The following is a 13,334-nucleotide window of genomic DNA, read 5'->3' on the forward strand; positions in this document are numbered from 1 at the left end:
TCTGCAGTGGAAACTCTCCTGAAGCTGGGAACCATGCTTTGACTGCCTGCCTGACCTGCTTCCTTACATTACCCAGGTAATTTAAACCCACTTTTCCCCAGAAAAGGCTTCCGAGATACAGTTAAATTCCTCAGCAAACTGACGTCCATGAGCAACAGGCACACAGTGACACCTAACAGCATTGCCGAACATCTGTAAATGTGATATTAATTTTACATGGAAGGAGTGAGCTTAGGAGAGCACAGGCCAGAGGAAAACAACAAGCTTCCCAAACACAGAGCTCTTCTGGCACTGCCCTTTTGCACTAAATGCCCTTAGAGAGGGAAATGCTTCTTTATATTGGGGAAAGCAGGATTCTCCACGAAGCATTAAACTCCCATGGCAGGGAGATGTTCCTCTAACAAAGTTAATAAAAATGGCTGAAGAAAGCAAATCACTCAGCTCCCCTCCCTTTATAGATTTCTGTTCCCAATCCTCCTCCTTTGGGGACTGTGGAGACCTACCAGCTAATTTTGTGGACAGGATGGCTTCTAGGCTTGTCTCTGATCTGCAGATGATGTTATTATTTCTTCATAATTGTTTACTGTATAAAGTCAACATCTTTCTCTCCAGAGGGAAATCGCTCAGAGCCGCTTATGAGAGCCTTTTAGCTCAGAGTCATGGGCCTGCTGTGCTCTTGACAACATACTCATGTCAAGGTTAATGTCGTGTCAAGGCACTATTAGCAGCTCCTTTCCTTGTGTGGTTATTCTTTCAACTGTAATAATATTAATGCAATTTAAAGTTACTTCTAGAGCATTCTTGGCTGGCCTTTAGGGTTATTGCAATTACATGGGAAGAAGTTTCAAAGTTTCTGAGAGGACTGTGGGAATAATTGCACTTGTGGGGAAAAAAGTTGATTTCAGTTTGCACTCTGAAACCACGGATCACCTCCACATTCAGTGGAGTCCATCAGAGACAGCCTCTGCCCGTAACCTCTGTCATGCCACCTGAGCTGCATACCGGAACCCTCCCATTGCATCCTCATCTGCAAAAGCAAGATAACGCCCTTTATCAGCTTCGGGGACTTTACAATCAATGTTCATGAAGAGAACAGAACTGCAAGCCTTTCTGTGCTATTGCTCAATGCAAAACTTCCCTAAACCTTGCAGAAGAGAGTCCCAACACAGAACCCTCAGGCTGCACTGACAGAGAAGACACAGCTCTTCTTTTATTGCAACATAAGAATATTCTTGCTCACTGTCTTGAAACCGCCCTTGGCATGCCCCTGGCAGAGCCGGAGGCGGCAGGGTTTGCTTGTCAACAGTTTTGTTAACTGCTGCGGTAATACCAAGGGCAGCAAAGCACCTGCCTGTACTGCTGTCCTGGGCGAGACGCTCCTCTCTGTGTTATATTCCAACACCAGTCAGGCTTATGTAACTGATTAAATAATAAAAAATAAATCTCTATTCTTTGTCTTACATGCACAATCTTACAAGTGTACCCGCTGTGTATTACCCATGCTGCTTCAAGGCCTGACTCGGACTTGTTCAGATTTATTCTTACGCTCCCTCCCTCCCTGAGGGCCACCGAGTTCCCTATGTTCAAAAAAGCCAAAATGCTATATTCTTCTTGAAAAACGTTTGGATGCTCTAATTGTCTCCCTAGGTTTCTATGACAACAGCAGCAACATAAACAGCCTTGCTGGCAGTCACAGGAGACTGAAATCTCTGCTCTCTTCCCTCCCCTCCCCAGAACTTCTCAATGTAGAACATAACTGAATAAATATGATTAACAATACACATAGAGGCAGTGTCTAGTACACCAGGCTGGCACCGGGGAAACTTCTTGCAAATAAAAATATGTTACAGTATTTCGTGATAACAGTCAAAACATTGCCTGTTCCCTCAGTGTTATCGAAGTACCTTGGGATCAACTATGAAGAACAGTGCAAAGCTATAAATATATAAACAGGAGGCTTTTCTATGTCAGCCTGTGTGGCTGCAGAGAGCTTTAAAAGAATATAACGAGGTCTTCTCTGTTGGTGCCTCTAAGCACCTCTTACCTTGCTGGTAGGTTACGCATCAGGAACAGATAAGCCCCTGCGCGAATGTCAGGATGGTTGGGGTTAAGATGGCTGCAAAGCTACGTGGCTGTGCACACATTGTGTGATGTGACCATAGGCACCTCTCCGTGGCTGCAGCTCCCAGCTTCCCAGCAGGAAAATCATGAGCAGAATGGATCGCAGCAGCAGTGAAATGCTCTGCACAGCATCATCAGTCCGAGTCCAGCAGAAGCTGTTTCTCTGAACCTGCTGCGTCAGGCAGGCTAGCCAGAGCTGCTGCTTTGGCTGACAGGCAAACTAAGGTCCAACAAATCCCAAACGAATAGCTCAGATCTTCCTTCTCTCCTGAGCAAAATGAATGGCAAAATAAATTTGCCATATGAGGCCAGTGTAACCTTGGAGGTTTTAAGCCACTTAAACTCATTCAGCCAATACCGGATGGCATGAAGCCATCAGAATACACAGGAGTTACAAAGAGGCCGCACGTGATAATTAACGGTTATCAGCTGTCCACAGATCACAAAATCATCTTTCGAATTATTAAACCAGTTTCTGACCATAAAAATGCCACGTATTTTTAGAATAACTGCCACTTTACGTCTAGCTTGTGACAAAGTAACTGAAACGAAGGGCTGCAATTTCAAGGATCAGCGTGGACATAATTTCTTCACCAGCGCTGCTGGTTTGTCTGAGGCACTTGTTCTCCCTGGGCTGCCAGAAAGGTACAGACAACTCCTGCTGCTCAGGGACACAGCCGGGGATGTAACTACGCCGTTCTCACCGCAGTCATCTTCTCGCTTGGCAGGGAAATCCTACGGCTTTGTAGGACTGATTTTGCTGTAAAGCAGATTCAGGATTTGAGGAGGCAGAGCTGGGGGTGGGTATCTGAATGTGAACCCTTGGAAGCCAAAATCTATGGGTATTCCCTCTGGCCAGCATGCAGAAATTCACCTATCTGGGAGGAGGAGGAGGAGGAGGAGGAGAAACACTTGCCCGTTCCACAGAGCTGGGAGGGCACAGAAGATGCCACCTGACATTTCACAGCTTGAAGGACCAGCTTTTAGAAAACTGCCTGACTATAAAGACCCAGGTGGAGGCAAGATTAGAAATTAATGAAATAAACACTAGAAATTTGGATGAACATACTATCTTTGGAAAAAGAAATTTGAATATTTTATTGGTTTTCCATCTTAAGGCAGGACTTTCACTCTGGCAACTACCAATATAACAATTTTAAAATTGTTTTGTTCTTCTCTTGAAAGATTTTGAACAGGGTCCTTATGCTATGGAATTATTGTACAATATGGAAATACTGTATTTTGCAATATGAAAAGGAAATACTCCTTCTGTCCTATCTAACTTGCTCCAATGGGCTATACAGCAAGGAGTGCTATGTGAGAGTGAACCAGGAATATAAAAGGATCCCTGATGCTCACATTTACTCTGTTATACAATAACACTGCCTAATAAATAAAGTTTGATTTTATCTATCAACTATTCATAACAAGTTTATGTTGCCATTTATGTCTTTGTGCATGCTAGTACCATTTTGCTAACCACAGACATGTTACTTAAAACTACAGTATATATGAAATGAATGTTGACTTGGCATGCTGAGATCTGTTACCTTACAAACAGGAGCGTTCAAGTGCTGCAGAGCACGTCAGGATATTAGGTAACATGCAAGGTATGATGCATATCATTGAAGACAGTCACAGAACAAGCAAGAGGGATGAGATTTTGCAGTTTGCATGATTATTTATTAATAAAGAATAACAGCCCCAAAATGATCACAGTGCTTTTAAATTAGGATTATAAAGAATGTAAACTACCCTGCTCCACATCTGGAACGAACTACTAGGCACAACATTCTAACAGTACTGAAATCAAAAGGAGGGTAATTTTAGAATAATTTAAAATTAATGATTCTAGAATTAGATTTTTTTCATAGCTTCCAACCTCTGTCCAAAATGACTCACTGCCACCAAGGCACTTGGTTTTAACTTCTGAGAAATACACAGGAAAATTAAAAAAAAAATAAATATCAAAAAGCCCAAACCACCACATGAATGCCTGTTTCGCAGGTATGTTTACAGCATGCTGGTGGCACAGAAGAATTACAGCGAGGAGGTTTTCTCAGTAGTAACTATACATTTTATCAGCAGTAATTATATAATTCCCTTGTGGCACTGAGCCATCTTAATCTCTAACTCAAGCCCTAATCATTATTAAAGTATCAATAAAGCCTTTACAGGATGCTGTTCCAACTCATAAAGCCATTCCTTAAGAACAGTCAATACTTCAGAAAACCTGAACATTGCTGTGACTTCACAGGAAATCTTTGTGTTAACAAAAAGAGGTGTGATGTACTTTGCAGTTGCACTGGGACTTATCCACGAACGCACACAATTACACAACCTAACTGCAACATAAGGCATGCTGCTGCTTTTAAGCACAGGAACACAGAAATCTGTGGCCACAAAACATGCTTTTGACAATGTGAAATTTTCAGATTTTTATCATTTTAGATGATTCAGCTGAGTAACTCAGTTTCTTTAGTAGGCCAATATTGAAAGTGTGGTTTAATTAAAGCATTTTAAAAGAACATTAATGCAGAGGGTTTTAAGTGTATACCTAGGCAATATGCCACCACAAATGAATGAAGACTTCAGGTAAAAGCTGTTTTCCTAATTGCTAGTGTACTTTTGCCATACTTTCTAAGTGGCAGACTACACCGAACTGGCTGCACACATCAGGGTCAAGGCTTTTATTTAGAACAGCTGTTAGAACGTAATAGCCTTTTTTTGACAATGCCAAGTTATTTTTTTCTTCCACAGCATCCTACGAGTAATATTTTATGTGAAAGCAAAAGTGTTTTCAATAGCATAAAACACACCAGCCCACAGAGCACAAGACCAGAAAATCTTGAGAAGTGACATACCTGCCCCAAGCTGCTTTCATTGTAGAATCTTTATCAACAGGAATGCAGGAGGACTCAACAACACTTGATTTATTCAATTTGTAGCAGAGACCACAATCTGGATCTAACATACATCCATTACAATAGCTGAAAGAGAAAGAAATAAACACTTAAGCAACACTTTACTCATTTGTACATGTCAAAACCAACAGTATCTCCTTATCAGTCTTGGGATGCACTGTAGTCAGGTTATCAGTGTTGGAGACAGATAATAGAAACTGCCCGAAAACTAATACAGATCTCTTTCACCTTCCTCTGTACCACATTTTGGTGGCCCAGCTGCAAATCTCCCAGTGACACCTGACCAGCCTGTAGGAGAATTCAACTTGTGGGATGAATTTTGATTAAAAAAAGATAGACCGGGGTTGAAGAGAAGGAATAATACATCATACCTAATAATCAAACAAGAATTTGGGCACATACAGATGTGGGAGTCAGTCTGAGATCACAACACCACGCGTCTCCACGTGGGAACTCAGCACCTGATTTCCCATTCAATGGACAGAGTCAATATGTCAACGGAGGCAATTCACATGCAGGTATCTAGTGCCCAACAACATTCCACCTGCCCTTCACCTCTCGCTGCAGAGTGTGCAGTGATCTTGTAGATCATTACCACGCATCACACTTGTCAGCTCTGCACAGATGTCTCTGATTTCCTTGGGAGCCTCAAACACCACCAGATGCTTACATTTAGACAAAGTTTCCTCAATGCAACCTTGCAAGCTCTTCAAACGACTACACGGTAAAACTGTTCTCTAGACTGCACTGGTTGCACTGACCTCTTTCCCACTGACTCTGCTGGGAGCCTAGATATCAAGCGCCCCACAGATACTTCACTTAGGTGTCAGTCTAAAACCTGCCCCTGAGAACAAACCGAGCGGGATGGAGGCATGTGAGCTATGAAGGCATTCCAAAACCCTCCGTGCAGTGCAAGTTATCTGAAAGCTTCTAGCTCAAGCTTCCCCAGATCTTGCAAACCCAAGGCCATTGCTACTGTGGTTAAACTGCCCAGACGTTTATCTTCCCCAGAAGCCATCTCAGATTCAGAGATGCATTCTCACCAGTAAAGCCCCTGATACAGTCTAAAGGGATATCTTTAGGAGTTAAAATAGGAGGATAAGAAACTGCAAAACATGGAGCAAGTCTGGAAATCTGAAATTAAAATTAAAAATGTAACATCCGGAAACGTATAATTAAGGTGCCCAAAATAGCTTCAGCATACATCCCTGTAACAACAAATCCAAGGAAATAATCCTTTCTGAGTGTATAACTTTATCACAACAAAGACTTAGTGAATGATGAAATAATCTGCTTAAACTCCTATATCATTATGAGAAAACATAAAAGCAACTGTATAACAAAGTTCCAAGAAACTAAATCAGTAAAGCTGATAATATCAGTTTTAAAAGTCTGAAAGCACATGCTTAAAATCCAGTCACTCAAACTCTTCTTACTCTTAAGTTTCTAAAAGAGTTACAATAAGGTCAATTCATAAGGTCCTTGGCAAAAAAAGTTGTGTTGGGGAAGTTTTAAAAACAATGTCTTCATTTGCACGTTTCTATTTCTCCAAAGTTTCAGAAATGTGTGCACTTTTGTTATTATATTCTTTCTAAATTATGAAATTACTTCAGAATTTCCGTGTCGTCTACTTTTTAGAAAATAAATCTATTTTACATACAACTTCATCTTGCTTAACTGATAGGTCAAATTCTGGTTTGAACATTTTTTTTTTAATACTAGGAAAGCTACATTAAATCAGTTCTTAATAGAGATATAAACCACACAAAACATTTTTACAGTGGAGGTGAAACAGAATTTTCAGGTAAAGTCAATCACGTATTATCTAACTGTAGTAAACATTCCCTCTTTTGCAAAGATAAATGAGAAAATTGTAACTCTGTAATTATCAATTATGAAAGGAAGGATAATTCCAATATTAAATTAGCAAGACTTAGTTACATTTTATTAATTCATATTAGAACAGCAATGGGCAGCAAACAAAACAGTTGACAGGAACAGAAGACAGCAAATTAATAAAAACATTTTTCTAAATCACGAATAATAACATTAAAAATAACAAAAAAACCCAGCATCTTTGAGTGAAAAGAATCCTATGATATCAAACTGGATGCTGATGTATGATTTTCATACAGTAGAACATCTTCCACTCCAATTACGTTGCGTATCAAAGTACTTGCTAACAACATCAATCTATAAAAAGACCCAGGGTGCTAGCAAATCCACCACGGCATCCTGGCACAGAACACAGCCATTTCCAAATACTATGTGCTATCAAGTGCAGCGCTGGATTTTTAAGTCAACCATGCGTAAATTATATTCAATGTGAACACCGTGTGCAGAATTTAACACATTAAAGCGGTCTTCAGACAACAATTCTCTTTGTAAAATTTCAGGGTTCAAGGGTTCTCTAGATTTATTCTTTTGGGGTTTTACTTCAAGCAGAAACACAGTCAAATAGCCAGCACCAGCAAGACACAGGAATGCAGAGAATGACAATTAGACACACTGATGAACATCATCTTTGTAGTGGTGCTAGCAGACAAACAGGATGGGGACAGGATGCCTCGTCATTTCCTTCAGTGTCCTCACAAAAATCAGTGCATGAGATGAGTAACAGAACTGAACATTGTCTACGGTTAACTCCACATAACCTCTTATTTGTTGGGTATCAGTAACCAGCCAACTGGGAAGCAGAACGTATCTTACTAACCTGCCCCACTCCCACCACCAGCAGTCCAGGAAAGACTTGAGAAATTTGATTATCGCTTCCAGTGCCTGCCTACAGGGCTGTTAGCTCAGCTGTTCCTTGGGCTTTATTTTATATCAGAGAATCACAGAATCGTTCAGGTTGGCAAAGACCTTTAAGATCATCAAGTCCAACTGGTCTTCCAGTTGGCATTCAGCATAACAAAGGCTGCTTGATTTCACGTCATGCTAAATGTTAGAGGTTATAGTTACTCATAAAAGATTAACTAATTTAACATTATTATTTTCCACAGCTTTTCTGAAGCGTGTCTTTCACATTGAAAACTTAAATGACAAATATTTGTAAACCCTTTACCTTTGCATTAGGTTTTTCTGTCATTAGCTATATAGTGAGTTCATACTATCAAGCTTTGACTTTAAGTTTTAGAGACAGGACCAATTTGCGTCAAGGGAAACCCAGAAATTTAACATACAAGACTTAAAGCTCTCTCAAATGTAACTCTCAGCAGACTTAGGGTGGGTAGTTGCTGTTCAGAGCATCTAGCGTTCTTCTGTGCCCTGTTTAATCAGCGATAAAAAAATTTTATGTTGACTTTGATGAGGTAGTCATCACTTTTTTCAAGATGAAGATCAACATTTTTCCTCTAAAAAAAACCATATACACATTAAAACCGTTTTCTAACACAGTAATCTGTATCAGTTAACAGACTGATGATCACTGAAGATGCAGTATGAAATAAGGAAGACTTTTTTTTAAAAAAAAAGCCATTTAAAAACAAACAAAAAATCATGTGCTGAGGCTTTTTACTCTTAGTATCTCTCAAAAAATGAAAATAAAATATATAGTAGTTTCAGGCTTATGCTCTTCTTCATTCTAGCCCCATTAGTATTTGCTAAACAAAAATATTTGAACAATTTGAAACTGAGCACATATTCTTACATACGTTCATAGTGATGTAAATAACCAAGGAGACACAATATAATAGGAAAAGAAATGCTCAATATACTTATTGACATGTAACTATCTGCTACAGATCTCCTTCCTGTCCTTAAATGTACCTTCTTTTCAGCCCTACCCAAATAGATGCCAGTATGTATCTATAAAGATACTAATACTTCATCAAATCTGCAGCAGAGATCAGTTACAGTCTTGAAAGCTCTATACCGGAATATTCCAGGGTGTCTATGTAGGAAAGGAAATTTGCATCCAATTATAAATGGGAAATATGCTTGTACTTTATCATGAAATATTTATTTTCGTGCTAAGGTTACGAGGCAGTGCCTTGGTAACGGGTTCCTCTGTGACGAGCCAGTTGAAAATTCCCAGGCAGGATGGTTCTCTATCAGACTGACAACTCTTCAAGATTGAAATACCTCAGAGAGATGATTTGATTTTGATGAAAGCAGACAGCATTACAGCAGAAAGGTTTTATAATGTGCCCAGTTTCCTCCCTGCTTACCAGCTGGGCTCCTAGGCAACCCAACAGAAAGGCGAGCATCTAGAATTCAGATGCTTCAGCCTATGTAGCAGAATAACAACAACCGGGAATGTGAGGCTCCAGAAGTCCAAAGATGCCCGGCTTCTTTGCAGCTTCAGTGCTATGAAGTCTATAGAACAAGCTTCCCAGTAGCCTGGCCTCTCAGCTTACTGGGAACTGCCATGAAATGGGATTTCTGTGTTCCTGCCTCATTGTCAGTGCATGTTTACTGACGGCCCGTTTCAAGACCAGATATCCCCAAACCTGCAAATCCTCACTCCGTTCTGCCAACACAGTCAGGGCTTCCATGCTCTTATGTCCTCGCCAGCTGACCAGACGGAATATCTGACACCTAGAAAGCCTGACAGCACTAACTCCAACTTGCTAGCAATTTCTTGCCGGCCCAGCACTGTCAGCTTTCAGAATGCTCTGCTCTGGAGCAGCCTGCCCGATTAACGGTCCCTGAGGTTACAGGTTGATCACAAAGATCACAACGCCCTGCTCTTCCACAAAGGAATTAAAGTATATAGAAAAATTATTAATTAGCTAGCTGTACACATTTTTCTTGATACCAAGATTACTGTTTTCTTTCTTTCCAACAGCGTAGTTAACAAGCCTGTAGTGCAGTCTCTAAAGAGATTGAATAAAATCTCTGACCTGCTAAAGTGACCCTCCAGATGAAAGGTTGTTCATAATTGCTTCTTCCTCTGCTTTTCCCACACTGCTTAGAATACTTCATACTTACATTTGGTTTGTCATTACATTTTGTGCCTTAAATTTGTAAAATGACCTTCTAAATAATGATTTTCCTACAATCCTCAGAAGCCTTTTAATTTGAGCTGCAAATTGTACCTTGCCACTTCTTGGTGAGTGATTTAGCAGTAAAAGACCTCTGCTCAGTGCCCTTGCTCTGCAGGTGCCATTTCTCTTTCTGTCACACTATGTTGTCTTTTTCGAGCTGAACCTCAATTTCTGAATCAGTTTCCACTTTTGCCACATTATAAAGAACTTCTGGTTTTGCCTTCCATATTCTGTTATCTGACTATAAAACTGTAGCAGTATGTCCCTATCATCCAGTTATAGAAACACAAACTGAGCTTGGTAGCATATTATGGACTGTGTAGTTCTTTTCCAGAATGTAACACCTGATTTCACAATATTCTACTACATGGGTAGCATTAACAGCCACTGGGAGTATCAAAAACATCCACAACAGGCACTTATTGGGGATGTACGCTTCCCATTTGTTTTGGACTCATCATTTTCACTGAGCGTATGATGCACATACAGCCCATGTATGTGAAGCAGTAAGTTATATGTGAAAATATGATAAACTCAACATGCAAGTTGAACTTGATGAACCTTATGAGTCTCTTCCGACTTGAGATACCCTATACAAGACATGTTGCTCATGTCCTGTCTTCTCCACAGAGTAAATTCCACCCTCGTGAGCTTGTTGAACCCAGTGCTTCTGCTCCACATGTTGCAAATATTCATGTTCCTGGAAAAGGTTTTCCTCATAGAAGTGTAGGAAAAATAAAAAATGCCTCAGGCAGGAAAGGCTCGATGTAGGGACAGGAGGGTCTTGCAATATCTACTGAGGATTAGCACGTACCACCCAAAGAGAACATAAGCTGCAAATCACCACAGGCTGGAAAAGAATGTCACTTTGATTGTGCTGCTCTCCACTCTTTCCACCTTGCTGTTTGCCATACTGGAGACATGACCCTGGGCCAGGGGGAGATCGTCCATCCTACCTACAAAAACGGTTTACCTTTTGCTCTCATGATTGGTTACGCACACAATCCTATACCTCCCTTAGCATATGGAGTAGGTGCTTTCCAGCTCCTTAGAGAAAATCAACAAACGGGAATCAGGCCTTCCTTGCTTCTGTGCTAGTATTGTCCTGTCTACAACCAGAGAATGCCTCCTCCTCTGGCCCCAACTGAAAGAAAACGGCCAAGACAGCCAGGCTGAGGATCACCAGTCACGCTTATTCAACTGGACTCAGCAAGGGATGCAGGCAACCGATGAATCCAAACAAGAAATTGAATTCAACAAAAATATAAGTACTGTTGGACAACTACTGCAGTAGATTTATCAGCTCTGTTGACATGAGAGGACATTGGTGCATTTAGCTTTCACCCAGCTACACGATTAAAGAGCTTTGCGGTTGGTTTTTTTTTTTTGCAAATTGCTTGCTTATACACAAACTCACTTCAGTTAGTTATTAGGACCTTGTTTAAAACTGCCTGATGCTTGCACCTGAGGTCTCGTGCTGTCTGCATGTTTGCATGCTTCATTGCACCTCAGGCATGAAATCAAGCATTTTGTTACACTTCTGATGAATCCTGTGTTGCTTCCAACAGCTAACTACAAGACTTTGATTCAATATCATTGGCTAAGAATATGGGGGATACTTTAAATAGTTAAAATGTGGGCTAACTACAAGACACGACTTCAAGCTGTCATATCTGGGACACGGAAAACACAGTATTTCACAAAGAATGAGAAAAACCCACCCAGACTTCACGAGCACTTTCCTGCTATTAAAGGAGACCAAATGAGAGAAGTTTATTTGTTGAGGTCTACTGGCAGTCAATTAGGTAACACATGTATCCACTCAGTGATGTCCATAAAGAAAAGCTACCATTTATAATCACAGTACTCATATGCTACCTACAGTTCTGTAAATTACCACGCAGCTACTCCAACAGATCTAAATCAAAGTTACATTCAAATATGATCAACCATTTTTCATCTTCAGATCAGGCTCCTGCTCCATCTAGTCCACTGAGACTGTTCTTCAGTGACTCCTTCCTAGGTAAAAATTCCAGACCAGTACTGAAACCTTATTCTTCTTTATATGCTAGACATATAAATAGATCAGCTCTCTTCGAACTTTCCTTAAACCCTCTTTTCCAATGACTCACATGCCTAAACTAAGCAACGGTAAGTTTTATATAAACTCAGAGCACCTGTTTTCAGCATCTTGGTCTTTGCTACTTTCACTTTAGACCTGAAGAGGACCTCGATGGCTCATCCATTTTTCCTACCTATCGTAGTCCGATAAAAGAAACTACTCTCTACAAACTGCTGCTTTGCTCAACTCCTTAGATCATCACAGCTCCACCACTACTACTATAAGCACCATGTCAGCAGACTGTGCTGGGATGCTGACATCACATGAGAAGCGTCCTGATCTACTTGCACATAGATGTCAATTGTCTCTTGTCTTGGATGATCTTGTCTTTTTCTGAATTTATATAGCTCCCAGCACAACAGCTTCCTGATTCATGCCTGGAACTGAGCAACACAGATAATAAATCACAGAAACAACTGACTTACATGTGCCTTTACTTTGAACGTAATGGCAGTGTCCGTATAGTACTTTGCTTTTAAAACTAGCCTACCAAAGAGACCCTACACATAGATACTATACTCCCAGTTTCCAGGCAGATCAGATACAAGCCCTGTCCGAACTTGATTAAAATCATCCTTGTGTGACTAAAACCTGCAGATCATATAAAGCATAACACCTTCACTTTGAAAAGTTTAAAAAAAATAATTCCCTGAGCATTTTTTCAGGTTTTGTTAAACAGTGAATTCTTAGAACTATTAGCAGAGCCGTGAAGTGTTGATGGGTTACTATATGAATAAAACAACTTGTTTCCTTGGTAATGCAGAAGTTGACTCAAAAATGAAGTTAAGTGGAAATGTTAACAGTGGTTACAGGGTCTGCATTATACGCACAGACCTTACAGTTCAGGTAAGTCACCCTTCAAATCTTTATGTTTAAATTGATGAGATGAGTTTTTCCTCATTCACATTAAAGATGCTTCCTACAAAGAACTCACATATTCTTTCCTATCTCTTATGATTTTACATTGAATTATAAGTTTTGATTGATAGGAACAACATGCCAGCAAGTGAAAAATCATTACCAAGCAATATATCCTTCTATTATCTACTTTAAAAAGTTCAAGACCCTGTTGAGGTAATTTTACAGTTCTAGAACATAAACTGTCTATCAGATTTTTAATTACATTTCATAAGGGCTGGCAAAAGTATTCTCAAATGTGTTTATCTCTTTACATACTCA

The 13,334-nt window shown here is 40.1% G+C and overlaps 1 protein-coding gene across 2 annotated transcripts in view; it reads right to left on the reverse strand.

Annotated features, from left to right (window-relative positions):
• Window positions 1-13,334, reverse strand: part of SLC2A13 (solute carrier family 2 member 13) — a 169,381-nt gene that overhangs the window by 26,296 nt on the left and 129,751 nt on the right. For both annotated transcript variants that reach the window (XM_040594200.1, XM_040594199.1), the window contains exon 7: window positions 4,986-5,111. In XM_040594200.1, the coding sequence (XP_040450134.1) occupies window positions 4,986-5,111 (126 nt within the window). The remainder of the gene's footprint in view (window positions 1-4,985; window positions 5,112-13,334) is intronic.

This window comes from Falco naumanni, chromosome 5, assembly GCF_017639655.2.
Source record: "Falco naumanni isolate bFalNau1 chromosome 5, bFalNau1.pat, whole genome shotgun sequence".
Classification (NCBI taxonomy): Eukaryota; Metazoa; Chordata; class Aves; order Falconiformes; family Falconidae; genus Falco; species Falco naumanni.